Genomic DNA, 15,142 nt, shown 5'->3' on the forward strand with positions numbered 1-15,142 from the left:
TATCTGTGTGTATCTGGGAGTGGATCCTGTGACGGAGAGGCTAACTAGTTTTACAGGATATTCCTCTAGGATATATAGAAAGAAATTCCACTCCCATGCTCATGTTATAGCTGAAAACAAAATAAAACCTACAATAGCAGGCTATTATTATTATAGCACCAAAGGAATGGCAAAAAGAGTTTAATACTGACTCAATAATAAGCTGTGAGAACAGCTTGGTTTTCATATACACACACAATGGATATAAAAAAGTCTATACAACCCTGTAAAATGGCAGATTTTTGTGAAGTAAAAGATCGACACTAAGATGTCAGATCTTTTCTCACCTTTAATGTGCAATTGCAAAGTATACAAATAAAGTGAAAAACAAGCAAAACAATAACCTAGTTGCATAGTGTGCACACCCCTAAACTAATACTTTTTTGAAGCAACTTTTGATTTTATTACACCACTCAGTCTTTTTGAGTAAGAGTCTATCAGCATGGCACATCTTGACTCGGAAATATTTTTCCCACTCTTTCTTGCATAAACATTCTAGATCCATCAAATTGTGAAGGCATCTCCTGTGCACAGCCTGCTTCAGGTCACGCCACAGATTTTTCATTGGATTCAGGTCTGGGCTCTGGCTAGATCTTTTTTTGGTTAAGCCATTCCTTTGTTAAGCCATTCCTTTGTTGATTTGGATGTAAGCTTTGGATCACTGTCGTTTCACTGTGTGAAAGGTGAAATTTTCATCTTCAGCTAACAAGCAGATATCTGAAGGTTTTGCACTAAAATCAGCTGGTATTTGTAGCTATTCATGATTCCTTCCATCTTGTTAAAAGCCCCAGGTCAGGCTGAAGAAAAGCATGCTACCACCACCACGCTTCACCATGGGTATGGTGTTCCTTTGTTGATGTGCTTTTTCGGCACTAAACATACCTTTTGGAATTATGGAATTATTAGAACTTTTGGAATTGGTCTCATCAGACGGTAACACATTTTGCCACATGGTTTGGGGTGATTTAGTTGGGCTTAGAAGTTTTTTGTGAGAAAGGGCTTCTCCACTTGTTGATGACGGCTTTCACGGTGTTCCATGGTACACTTAATGTTTTGGAAATTTATTTGTACCCCCTCTCCTGATCGAAGCCTTTTGACAGTGAGACCCTATTCAGGCTTTGTCACTGCAGACCACAGCGTCAGCAGTCAGATGAAACCAAGAAGATGTCAAGAAAATCCTACAGAAACAGCTGGTCTTTATCTGGGGTTAATCTGAATAATTTCATTGATGACAGCTCTATGATAACTCCTTTTGAACATGAGACTGATGCTGTGGCCTCTTTCAGGAGGATAATGCACCCTGCCACACTGCAAAAATTGTTCAGGAATGGTTTGAAGAACATGACAAAGAGTTCAAGATGCTGACTTGGCCTCCAAATACCCCAGATCTCAATCAGATCCAGCATCTGTGGGATGTGCTGGACAAACAAGTCTGATCCATGGAGGCCCAACCTCACAACTTACAGGAATTAAAGGATCTGCTGCTAACGTCTTGGTGCCAGATACCACAGCACACCTTCAGAGGTCTTGTGGGGTCCATGCCTTGAAGGGTCAGAGCTGTTTTGGTGGCACAAGGGGGACCTACACAGTATTAGGCAGGTGGTTTTAACGTTTAATGTAATGTATATATAAACACATACACAATTTATTTTTTTGGTAATTTTTTAAAAATTATTTTTCTCCTCTAAGATTAACATTAAGTCTAATAATGAATAATTCTGGGATTATTCATAATGGTTTGAAAGCATATCTGGAGAATGTGTCATGCGCTTCAGAACTATTAATACAATAGATCTGTAATTCCCTCCCTTTATGATAATAGATCTGTAATTCCCTCCCTTTATGACAAAAAATGTTGCAGGTCGAGAGTTCAAGCTTAGTGGCAGCGTTTCCACCCATCACTTGTGAATGTGTTAAAAACATGCTATAATCAAATAAAGTATAAAACTCGACACCATAGTGTGATGCCCCAAACTTGATTATTTTCCAGTAACAGTACACCACAAAGTGTTTATTCTTCTTATATCACAGCAATTTGGCAACAATTACATTTAAGGACCAACATGTCATACTTTTAACCAGTTAAAGGTTAAAACCATTTGCCATTTAAAGTTATCTATAATGTTGTGGAATGTCTAGTTCCTGTTATCACTTACATTCTAGCAATTATAAACAGTCATTCCCTCACAAGCCTCATTTTCTTCCTCTATATTGAAGTTAATAAGACAAAGAAAAACACAACTTGACACACTACAGAGGAAATCCTCTATCCTGAAGACTTTCCTGTGGTGGAAAACCTACTGTTACAAAGCGCCTACACTGGAGACCATAAACATTCCATAAATAATAAACATCTCCTTACAGAAAGCGTCACAGCGTCAAAATTACACATTTTTCTTTGTTAAAAATCAATTCATGTTTTTGTTACATTACATGCCGTCAATCCCTCTAAGCTGTTGCTATAGAAACAATGTATTACAACAAGCACATTAATATAAACATGATTTGTCTTGCAGCTGGCACTACTATCAGAGCTGCTGTTATAGAAAATTAATCAACACCTTCTGACCAAGCAGATTTGAGAAATCAAAAGCACTGTGTTATAAAAAAATATCACACAAACACAATATATGACTGATGCATCCAAGTTTTTTTAATTCACACATTGGTAAATATTACAAAACATGGTGAATTGCCTTTTGCAAAGTGCTACAAGGCAAAAAAAGAGACCATTGAACAGGATGTTTAGGTTTAAAGCACATAAACCAACACACGCGCACACACGCGCACACACACACACACACACACACACACACACACGCACGCACGCACACGCACGCACACGCACGCACACATCTACTGGAATACATACATAACATTTGGAGTAAAGAGTTACTATGTTGTAGGAAATCTTCCCTTGTACTTCACTGCATAGTTATGGATAAAAAAGACAAAAGAGCCTTCACACACACACACACACACACACACAACTAAACTTTGTACCTTAAAGACTTCAACAAAGTTGCTCACTCCTGAGCAGCAAACAAAAAAAAAATAAAAATGTGCAATGTATTCACCTTAAACATTTAGGGCCAGCAATTTAAGGACACTGGACATACTGCTAACGAGAAAGAAGCAATTAAAGGCTCATGTATCCCTATTAACACTGACTCAAGAGGTAATGTTCAAGTCTCGGCACGTTACGAAACAAGTGCTCAAGGAAAGGCATCCGTTGCTAGGAAACCACTACAGGTGTCATCCCTGTTCCACCCTAAGAGGTGTGCAACTATGCTCCTGGAGAGCTACCCTCCTACAGAAATTACACACAACCTAAAAAGCCATCACGCCCAAATCCATTCACTGGAGATCTTTTCAGACATGCTTAAATTTTAGAGTCAGGTGTGTTTAAATTAAGGGTAGATCACCAGGAGCTCACTTGCCCTAAGGAATCCTCACATTGTCATATTGCATTTACAGTAGTGTTGAGCTGCCCAACCCTGTTTCTGCTTAACTAAACTTTGGCAGTATGCAAGAACTACCTAACGAACTTGGCTCCAATATTTAGATAACAAAAGTCTCAAGGGGGATAGATGGACAGATGTTTTAGTGTCAGAACTAAACTAAGAACCTCTGATACACTTTGCACACTTTTGTTGTGGTAATATAATCATTATGTGAACACAGATTTGTGAGAATGTTTCAACAATTCCTCAGACTTGGAAAGGCAACAGATTCAAAAGGTATCAGAACTGGACAAACATTGCCCATCAAAAATTTGGAGACATCTAGATTTTCACAATATTTCACTAACAGAGCAGTTTCTTTATTGGTTTGCAGTAATGTAACATATTAAAGACAAATATCTTGTAAATATTTGCCACAATAATTAATAAAATATTTAATTGTAAGTTATAGTTTTGTCTAAAAAAAAAAAATGCTAAACAGCTACAACTACTGCATACACATTTTTTTTTACTAAACAGTCTGTGTTTCCAGGCATTCATCAGAGATGCTCTGCCATGACTCAAACCTTTGTGTCCAACTCCTCCCAGAGCAGCTCGATTGATTTAAAGTTAGGTGACTGGGCAGGGCTTTCATTGCACAAAGCACTTCCCCACCTCTCCAAATCTAAATAATAATAATAATAATAATAATAATAATAATAAAAAGACAAGATGTCCTAAAACTTTCGATGGGCCATGCAGCAAAAACTACAGCGCAACTGTTTGTTATGAGGAAACCTCTGTATTTACGACTGATGACTGATGCATTGATTAGCACATCGGATGACAGTTCAGCTATGAATCCCACATCCAGTACTCATGGTTACATGTGCAGTACCTTCCATAAACATGGATACATGCGAGTACACACACATAAATGTACGCAGATGCACACATACACATTAACCCTTAAGCACATGGCAGTGTTTTCTTCACTTTCTTTCATGTACGTTTCACAGGACATAGAAGACTATTGTGACACAAGCACCCATACACAAACGAAAACACGTGCCCATTCTCTCTCTTTCTCTCTCTCTCACACAAACCAATGACTAAAAACTATAATAACATTCCTATTCTTTGCAATCTTTGAAACACAGCAAAAAACTATCTTAAATGCTCTTTGTAATGAAGTTAAATTAACTTAAAGTTAAAAAGCTGTAAAAATGAAAATGTCAGACTGCTACAAACAGAAAAATACTGAGGCAAAATAAAACAAGTCACTTCTTTAGAACCAGCCAGCAGCATAAGGTTACCATCAAATTATTTTAGCATTTAAAAAAAAAAAAAAAAAAAAAAAAAAAAGACAAACTAAGCTTATTTCCCTGTACACCACTCTCTGTCCTGTCACCTAGTGTTCTAGCAATAAACTTAAACCCAGAAAGTACCTAAAGCAGAAAAACGCCACCATGCAGAATACCTGATACTCCCTTCAGAGGGACAGCAGCCATACAACTCTCTGACGCCCTCTGCTGGACAACACAGTGTCTACTGGAATGTTTACATATCTAAGCCACTATATGGTTCACTTCTTTGATTTTCTTAACCATTATGCCCTACCCTCTCTGTTCACTTCTCTTTCCTTTACTCTAAAGGTCCAGTTATGCAGCACAGCAGTGGGGTTATTTTAGGACATTACTCCCAATGGATTTCACTTCCAGTCCAAAGAATGTATACCATTGCCATTGGTTTGTGCTTTAACAGTAACTGCGAGTCTGACCTTCTGTGTGAATGGACCAGTTGGGACCAGACAGATTACCCTGCCGGTTCAAGTCCCTCTGGCTCCGAAGTCCTGGAGGGCGAAGAGCAGGATCCAGGATCACATCCCTCCTGGGAGCATTAGGGTAGGGGGGAAGCACTGGACCTGCCTGGTACGGGTACTGGTTATATGGATTAACTTCCATTTGAGCCCCATATCCTCTTGGTGTGCTTAGTGCCAAGTTTGAGAAGGCCACCAAAGGAGAAGCAGAGGAATGGGATGTGTCTGGATGAGCCTGAAAGATATGACTGGTGGAATCCTGACAGTGAGGTCTTGTCGGGTACGGGTTCGGTGTTGTGCTTTCTCCCTGGGGGGTTGGGATAAAGTCTTGGCTTCTGTAAAACTTAAGAACTTGGTCTCCAGATGGCATAACATCAAAGGCTTGTCTGTACTGGCCACTGGAAGAACGGCGCATCGGATCTTGGCGTTGAAAAGCTCCTGAACCTTCTCGTGGCAGACCTTGGCTCTCAAAATGACCCCGAGAGGATCCTGGGTTGTAGGCAGGTGGTGGGCGCTTATGATGTTGGCTGGGGTATGGGTTAGGGGGGTACTCAACATGGGGCGAGGAAGACGCAGAGGATGACGTAGCCACACTTAGACCCTCTCTTTCGTCCTCTGCAAGCTTCTCAATCAGCAGTGAAGCAATGTCCTTCCCGGTCAGGGCCTGACTGGGTTCTATGCTTGAGCTCTGTGGGTCAGAGTGGCTGCGAAAGTGCATTGTATCAGAGGCTGTGGGCATCTCCAGTGCCTTGGAATCTGAGGCACCATCGTTTTGGGTAGGGCTTTCAAAACTAGTTGTGGGACACTCTTGATCTAGAGCTTTGTCTGGGGACTGCTGCTCATCCTCTGTAGATTGCTCAGGAGGGTGCGTGACAGGTTCTGCCCCTTGGTGGACATCTCCATCCAGGTCTGTGGTGGTCCAAGTCTTAGCGTTCATTCCAGCACCTGGAGGGCTGGTGAAAGGGTAGTTCACATAAATTGGTTCATCTTTGGAGGGTGGGTTATATGCTTGTATTGGGGAGGTCTGGGATGAATAGGCTTGATGTGATTTTGACATGGATGGCTGAAGGTGGCTCAGTGGTCCCTCCATGTGTCCAGAAGTCTCAAAATAGCGATAACACACCTTCCCATTTTCAAAGTATGGATGTAGCTGGGAGGCAGTGAGGTTGGAGGAGGGTGAGCGCATGGAACAGTGTAGGCTACGCTGGTGCACAGACAGAGGCACCAGCCCCCCTGATGAGCCCAAGCCAGTGGCAGCAGGGATGGGGTGCAGCTCACTGCGAGTCAGCCTGACAGAGGAGGAGGTCTGACGCTGCAGCCGAGGGTGACCACGAGGACCTGGTGGGTTGTTGTGAGAATGACGGTGAGAATGAGAATGAGAAAAGGAGGAGGAGTGTGAGTGAGCTGCAGTCCAGGCACGTGTGGCCTCAGAGGACCAAAGCTGAGGAGCCCTGGCAGATCCTGGCACTTGTGAGTAGGGGGGCGGGTGATGACCCCTAGACTGGGGCCTTTGATTGGCTGGCTCTGAAAGCCGGTAGTTGCCATCCACATCTAACCTCATGTTCTGGTAGCTATGCTGAGAGTAGCTAGGTGGATGATCAGGGGCACTAATCTCATAATATAAATTCTCCATGTTGGAGGGATCTTCAGAAGATGAGAATGCAGGTCGGATATGAGAAGTCTGGGCTTGCTGTTGCTGCATGAGAGGTTGAGCAGTTGTCACTTGTGCCGCCTGGTTGGCCAATCTGGCTGCATGGTAGCGAGACAGTGCATCTGACGTGCTGCTAATGCGCTCAGAAAAAGCTCTCGAAAGTGGTGGGTTGCCTGGGGCTGGTCCCACCATGCGTCGGATGCGACCGGCATCCAGGGAGCGACGCATGAAGTCATGTCGGTCAGTCTTGGAGATCGGGGGCCTTGGTGGGGCAGAATCCAATGGCCTGGGGGGCACCTTGGGGCGTGTGGGCTGGAAGGCATGTATGTGAACCAAGGGGGAGCTCTCTGATCTGGAATGCAGGAGCTGGGAATGAGCCTGGTTGGGGGATTTGGACTCAGTGCCTGACATCTGTTGCTGGAGGTGTGGAGCAGAGAACTGCCGGCCATACGCTGGGGGTTTCCTCTGTGAGGGAACCTCGCTAGCAGCAGGTGGGCTGGATTTAGGAGTCTGATTTGGAGGTGCAGGAAGCTGTGGCTTCTGGTTGTAGATGGGGCTTGGAGTTTTCTCATTGTCCCCAGAGGAACTACCAGCAGACAGTTCACTGTTAGATGTTCCAGAGTCAGAAACTGAGCCGTCAGAGGAGAGCGTACCTGTGTCCTGAAAAGCAAAGAAGCAATATGCTGATGTAATAATGTGATACAGATGCATTCAACACATCGCAGATTTTTTAAGACTACTAGGGTATATATAGCAGAACGATGGAGGCTTGTTGCCGATGAGAACTCAATTGTAATATGCAAGAACCAAGAAACCACATGACAAGAGGCCCCACTACATAGATGCTGCAACTGAAGATGGCCATGAGGACCAGGTCAGTTGCGGTAATGCACAAGGAGTGTAAGTGGGTTACACCCAAGCATATGGCCTGCACACACACACAAACACACATAACCAAGCCAGACTTTCAAGGAGCTGTCTGTGGCTTTAAGTATGGCATTAACCAGATTTTTCTCCTAATTTAGTCTTGGCCAATTTCCACCCACCAGCCAGCTCTCCCCTATAAAACGACAGCCTCCAACCTGGGGGGAAGAAGGCTAACACATGCTTCCTCCAAGACACGTGAAGCCACCAACCGTATCTTTTCGAACTGCTGCTCATGCTGCGTCACATAACACAGAACTGCGTAACACAGCTGAAGGACAGTGTATGCCATGCTGTGATTGACAGGGGTAAAACAGTGCATGCCATCCCTCCCACATAGAGAGCACGGCCAATTTTTCACATGCATGAGCTCACAGACAGTCTCGTGCTCACAGCTAATGTTGCTATGACTGATAGAGGAGAAAGTGTATGCCATCCTTCCCACCCAGACAGCACAGCCAATTTTGCTCCCTTGACTCCCGGATGGCTGTGCGATCCGGAACTCATCGGGATTCAAACTTATCGATCTCCGGACGATGGGGCAAACGCTTTTCTGTTGTGCCACTCAAGAACCAGCTCTGAATATTTTAAGAGTACATGCACTCATTCACTCATTCTCCCTCAGACTCTCTCTCTCTCTCTCTCTCTCTCTCTCTCACACACACACACACACACACACACACACACACACACACACACACACACACACACACACACACACACACACACACACACATATATATATATATATATATATATATACCTGGCCTGGAGGTGATCTTGGCTCCTCCTCCTGTGCCAAGTCTGTAGTCTTTTCAGAAGTGTTAACTTCACCTCCGCCCTCAGACATCCACACAGACAGGGGACGCACAGTGGAGTACAGCTGGTCTGGATCAGAGGAGAGCATAGCCCCTGTGTCAGCAGACAGGGACCGCTGGAAACGGACGTCAGCTTCAGGGGGACTCCCAGCCTGGCGGGGACGATAGGGAGGAGAGGCACCCTGCCGAAGAGCTTTGTTGGCACTTTCGGTCAGTGCCAGAGCCATGAGGCGTGCTGGGTTTTTAGGAGGAGGAGGTGGGGGCTTTTGGGAGGGCAGGGGAGCACCAGTGGGACCAATAACACCTGAGAGAGCAGAGAGTTGCAAGTTGCAAGAGTTTAGCAGTTAGGAATCCAACAACATTAAAAAAGCAGGGCCAATACTGACAATAGTCCTTGATTAATCTCATGCTTATATTTCAGTGAGTCAATAAAAAACTTGTTGCATTTAGGCATAAATGTGGATGATAATAGAGTTAGCTGCCCTGTAAAGGAAATAATAATTATGCATTCTGCAAGGACCCTAGACCCTATTCACAAACATTTAACACTGAGCTTAAATATAAACTTAAATATCTACATCCTCCACAACCAAAGACATGATATGAGGCTGGAACACAGGGACAGAATGACTGTATACTCACTGGGGCCTCTGGTCTTAACCTCTTGGCCAAACTTGCTGCTTAGCTCCTGTTGGCAGCTCTCTGTAAGCTGGAAGTCACAGGACTTCAGCAGCATAGAAATCATTTGGGGTGGCTGGGAAGGTCCACCACCTGGGTTCCCGGACTGCAATTCGCCAGCTCGCCCGCCAATCATTTCCAGCACCTGAAAGGTAATGAGTCATTGCTGTGACTACTGCATAAGCATGTCCATATATAGGCACTATACAAGACAATATTTTATTCATGGTCAATGTAAAGCCATTATAATTGTATGAATATCAAAGGTGGCATAATTTATTAAAACTAATTAGTTACACAATTCCCTATGGGTGAACTTTACCTTAGCAGGCACACTGATGGCAATGGGGTCAGATATGTCCAGTGGAGGCGACTTTGGTGCTTTTGGTGAAAGGGCATGCACCACCTTTTTTGTAAATGAGCGCCTTTCCTGTGGAGGTTGAGCAGACGGTACAGGAGCTGGTGGGGCAGTGGGCTGGCTTTGGGAGGGACTAAGGTTGGGATCTCCAGGCTGGGTGGTGCTGGAGGCAGGGGTATTAACAGCAGGAGGCCTATGCTGACAGAACACCTGCTGGGTTGGAGCGGCTGCAGCCAAAATCAGACTCCTACGTGCTGCTGCTTCTGACTGATTGAGCACCGAGTCTGGATCTTCTGTGATTGAACGCTGACTTCCAGAACGGGCATGTCCTTGGCGACTCAGACAACGGTAGGGAGGAGGAGTGGCCGCAGACGGCGATTCCCTATCACCAGGGGCGATGGGGCCACTGCTTCCGATTCCAATCGGCCCCTCATCCGGGAAAGTGGGGCTAAAGTCAGCCACATCTTCAGCCATCCAGGATGTGGCAGGTTCCTGTGAGAAATCGGGCAGCATGTAGACTCCCTCCTCATCATCTTCATCATCTTCGTCATCATTAGTGTCTCGGGTCTCGTCAGGCAGCAAGCTGTCGTAGGAGCGGCTGGGTGGGATTTGTGAAGGAAGTGGCTGAGCCAGGAGCTGAGGGTCCATGGAGGCAGCCAGAGAGAGACCATCGCTGCTGGAGCGAGGTCTTCGTAAGCGCTGCAGCTTCCCCTGACCTAAGCATAAGGGACAGTGTGTTACAAAATGCTCTTTAATACACTGTTCTGGACACAGAGTACTTTCTGTAATGACCTTGAGTAATTCTGTAATGACCTTAACAACCTAAGATAACATATTGGCAAACTAGTTCAGAAGCTTTAATTAATTTTTCAGGCAAATTATCTCTTTAAAAAAATTCATTGAATGAGATAATTTGTTCTTACCTGCTCCACTGTGTTGGGAAGAAAGAGACTCCTCACTCTTGGCTGACCGCAGGGTGACACTGTCCACTCTGCAACCTAATGCATGACACAACCACAGACATTGTCACAGTAACAATTCTCCTTCAAAACTGATATGTCAGCACATTATACTGTGAATATATATATATATATATATATATATATATATATATATATATATATATATATATATATATATATATATATATATATACATACATATATACATACATATATACACACACACACACACACACACACACACATACATACATATATATATATACATACACATACATACATACACTAGAGCATACACTATACAGAATGTGTGTTCATTTCTAGAATACAGTCAGATGGGTCCAGAATGGTGAAACAAGAATAATATTCAAGTACTCAAAGCAACAAAAACAAGAACAACAAGAAAATGAAAAAATCTAAAATTGATTTGCTTCTAATGACAAAAGTAGTCAAATTAGCCAAGGCATGCTTGGTAGATCACACTTGTTTCTCTAGTTTTGCACTGTATTTTTTTAAAACTGTATTTTCCCAGGATACACATTCACATTTACCATTAAAGACCCGTTACACCTGATATGACTGATTTGGTGGGATTTATACTTCTCCTGCTCTTCTTCATTGAGTTAAGGCTTCGGTTTCCTACAGTGCAGCAGGCTTGAGTATTAAAGGTATTTTGGTTTAAAGAAAATTTTTTGGAATGGCAGTCTAAACTAGGGCTATGTCTATACAGAAAACAGAAAACAATTAACTCTTATAACCTACGCTTATAATCATAATGGGTAATACAGGTTCCATCCGACTGTTGATCCCCATGGATAATCCTTAAAGTAATCTGTACCTGCATGAGAGGTGGAAGGCTGGAACAGCGAGGTGATCCGAATGGGCTTACGACGGCCTGAGCCTGCAGGTTTCCCAATAGCAAAGAACGTCTTCCAGCTCCCTCCAGCTGCCTTCCGCACCTTTGGGCCCCTTTTCCTTCTACACAGAGTGAAGGATATGGCTTACATGTTGTAGAAAAGTAGCAGTGTGTGTTAAGTAGCAAACATGGTTTATTTTGTTTCAGGCAACCTCACCTGTGAGTAGGGAGGTCCAGCACGGTGTGGAAGCGATCCTGTAGGGGGTGAGAAGATCCTTGAAGGAGCAGAGGAGCCTGGGAACGAGCCTGAGCCTCCTCCAAAGACAGTAGCCTGGTGGATACAAAGGACTTGGGCCTGGTCAGGGACTGCCGCGCTGGAGAGAGAGAGAGAGGAGTGGCAGTCAGATCCAGCCAAAGTGGAGAGTGAGAAGGCTATGGCCGAAGAGCAACAGCTGTAATGGAAGCTGATTTCATCCATAAAAGGAAAAGATAGAGAGCCACAGGGAAGCCTAAGAAAGTGAGGACACATCAAGATGATCACATCCTGATCCCATACGACTGCACAAAAGCCTTTTAGAGTTCTTCAACATAGCAAGCAGACGTACAAAACCAGGGTCGCCTAACCTGGATGCTCAAAGATCACACTCAAAGCTTGCATAAACAATGAAAATAGGCACAAATTTCTGCTTGTTACAGTACACGAAGGAAAAGCAAAGGGCTTTGAAACAATTTGCTCTGAAGCCTAAATTTAATTCTTACTGTGATTTTGACTTTTTTTTAATCCAGTAATGCACAAATAAGCAAAGCTGACAAACAAAGCACACACTAAAACTGAGATATAAATCATTTACCTTCCTCGTTTTTCTCAAAAACACCAATACTGAACACTGACCCACACCATTTCCCCACTGATTTCTGAAATAAAACTTCTTAATAATGTTGAAAACTATAAATAGAAACAACTGCATTAAAATGACAAGCTGACTACAGCCAAATATTTAGAAATTGGTCAAAAATGAATTTATTTATCTTTTTTTTTTCTTTTTCAGACTGTACAGTACAAACATAAATCATTCTTTACAAAAGAGTCAAAGCTGCCTTTGCAATGCCTGGATCTCTTCAGGTGTAAACAATACAAAATTCCTTCACATAAAAAACAGGCAGGACTAGAAACTGGAAAGTATGCACTCTGCACCATAAAGAAAACACAGAATTCTGGGTATCAGAGGGATTGTTATAGCCAATGAGTCCAAGCTTTGGATGATTTCATATGACGGAGAAACGCCGCTGGTCTGCATCAAGGTCTGCAAAGGTGGGGCCAGGTTCTGGGGCCTCCCCCCGTGCTTCCTGTAGACTAACCAACCGTGTTCTCGGAGGCCGGCGTGGTGTCTTGCGCTCTGTGCCTCCTGCTGTTATGGAAACACACAGGCTGCAACTTCCTGTTTCACCATATACTACCACAAATAAAGCTCAGCTTCAGTGTGCGATGTACTCCATTCACTGCTTATTTAATAGAATGGATTCATCTCATATCATCATGGTTTAGAAATTAGTAGCAAAGATGGGAACTTTTACATCATTTCTTACGCTGTTAAATGAAGTCCGCATGTGCTACATGAAAAGATATGTGTGGCAGACTGGTAAAACCCATCACATTTAATGAATTTTGACTGTCTTCATACAAGTAAAGATGCAAAGATTAGATCTGTTATGATTAAGTTGAAACGTACCTGCAGTAAACCGTCCCACTGAGGTAAACGAATCACTGAAGAGCACCTCCACGTTGGTGAGTAAGAACTCCACCACTACAGACTGGATGCGCACCTCTTTAAACGGGTCAGCACCGTTGAGCCCCGCTGCCTCGATCTCCTTAGATCTAGCACACACAACAAGCAGGACACCTCAGGAGATGTTTTACTGAGTGTTAGTTCTCTGTAACAGCCCTTTTCTGAACACATTAAGCCCACTCCTTATACCTCCAACTACAAATTACAACCAAACCAACAGTTCTAAATAAGGATAAATAGAATGAAGATCATATAAACTCTCCAGCAAATGATTCAATTAAATAACTGGTGACCTTTATTCTGTATTTAGTCTGTTTATATTATAATACATATTTTTCCCTGAATAATATTGCATGTCAATATTGTTTTAATTTTCTTCAGTTGATGTACAAATAGAAGTTAGCACTTTTACAACCAGATACTTGATGCACTCAGCATTTCAAATCCTGAGTTTAATATACAGTGGTGGATGCAGATAATGGTGGATGTTTAATGTTTACCTGAGGAGGTTTGGAGCCCAGACGATGGCCAGGTTCTTAATGTGCATGTTGGTCTCTTCACTGAAGGTTGCTAGACGGGCCAGGTGTTTTATGAGGTACTCAAGAGTCCTGAGAGACACACGCATCATCATCGACATCGTAATCATCAGCATGGCAGACAGTGAGATTTTGATTGGATGCAGCTTTTTAAAATCCACAAACTTATTTTCATAATTAGCTTCTGGGGTAAATTGTGATGCAATGTGGCACACTTACACACTTCTCCATATTCTCTGAGAGAATATTTAAGTTTATAAAATGTTTAATTAAATTGTAGTGAAATTACATTTCTCCAATCTACACTTGGTTAAAGTGGTCATTATCACACAGCAGTTTTATACATTTTTCGATCCAGAGGCTTTAAAATTCAGCACCAGCAATCTACCTGTAGTGAGGCGGAGGAAGCTGCTGGATGACATCATGCACTTTCACCATGCGCTCATCCTCCGTCATCTCCCCCATGCAATCCTACAAATCCAAACCAGATACACACAAACTGAGCACCAGCTAAATTAAAGCTCAATATTTACAATTAAACAGACCAGGCACTATGCTTGTACAGCACACCAAAGCACACAAAAAAGCAAACTCACAGCAAACTTGTCATAGAGCTGGTAGGTAAGGAGGGGATTGGGCAGCTCTCTGAAGTACAGCTTGCAGAGGGAGCCTACACAGTGAATGTCCTGCATGTACACGTCTTTCGTCAGGTCCGGAACATTCTCGCTGTCGAATTCGTGTCTGGACATCATTAAAAGATAAATAAATAAATGGAAGAGGTCAGTTAAGAGTTTTGGAAGAAGTATCCCTTAAACCCCAATCAAAATAGAGCATATGTTGGGCGGGGAATGAAACTGACCCATTTTAATCATGACTTGGATTTATAACCACACATTAAGTAGGTGACCCATAACATGCACAGATATAAATACAAGTGTGATGTGGTGTAATAATGACATTAATAATACCATCCTTTAACACTGAACATAAAGAGCAGACATACTGTATCTAAACTTCAGGTTCTTAAAATTTATCATATATATGTGGCAGCCAGGGAAAACCCTTCACATGGTCAAAATCTGAGATTTTCTAGTATATATAGTTCTGGCGTCTTATTTGCACGTCACTTATGATGTCACTTGAACGTAAGCCTCATCATTGTCTATCAACTCGACTGTTCACTGTCTGCTACATCGGTGGGGAAATAAAGCATAAAGTTCTGTTCTACTGGCTAAATTTCCTGTCATTCATTTCTTTTTATTAGTTCATTT

At 43.0% G+C, this 15,142-nt stretch overlaps 1 protein-coding gene across 6 annotated transcripts in view; it reads right to left on the minus strand.

The window, feature by feature from the left end:
* Window positions 1-9: 9 nt before the first annotated feature.
* The window catches only part of arhgap33 (Rho GTPase activating protein 33), a 57,416-nt gene continuing 42,283 nt past the window's right edge, over window positions 10-15,142 (minus strand). For all 6 annotated transcript variants that reach the window (XM_053227893.1, XM_026924007.3, XM_053227894.1 and 3 more), the window contains 11 exons: window positions 14,468-14,612; window positions 14,260-14,342; window positions 13,836-13,943; window positions 13,279-13,424; window positions 11,766-11,922; window positions 11,531-11,670; window positions 10,654-10,728; window positions 9,695-10,446; window positions 9,337-9,517; window positions 8,640-8,998; window positions 10-7,612 (listed from right to left, as the gene is read on the minus strand). In XM_053227893.1, coding sequence (XP_053083868.1) covers window positions 5,240-7,612; window positions 8,640-8,998; window positions 9,337-9,517; window positions 9,695-10,446; window positions 10,654-10,728; window positions 11,531-11,670; window positions 11,766-11,922; window positions 13,279-13,424; window positions 13,836-13,943; window positions 14,260-14,342; window positions 14,468-14,612 — 4,519 coding nt within the window. In that variant the 3' untranslated portion in view covers window positions 10-5,239. The remainder of the gene's footprint in view (window positions 7,613-8,639; window positions 8,999-9,336; window positions 9,518-9,694; window positions 10,447-10,653; window positions 10,729-11,530; window positions 11,671-11,765; window positions 11,923-13,278; window positions 13,425-13,835; window positions 13,944-14,259; window positions 14,343-14,467; window positions 14,613-15,142) is intronic.

This window comes from Pangasianodon hypophthalmus, chromosome 22 (assembly GCF_027358585.1).
Source record: "Pangasianodon hypophthalmus isolate fPanHyp1 chromosome 22, fPanHyp1.pri, whole genome shotgun sequence".
NCBI classification, from domain to species: Eukaryota; Metazoa; Chordata; class Actinopteri; order Siluriformes; family Pangasiidae; genus Pangasianodon; species Pangasianodon hypophthalmus.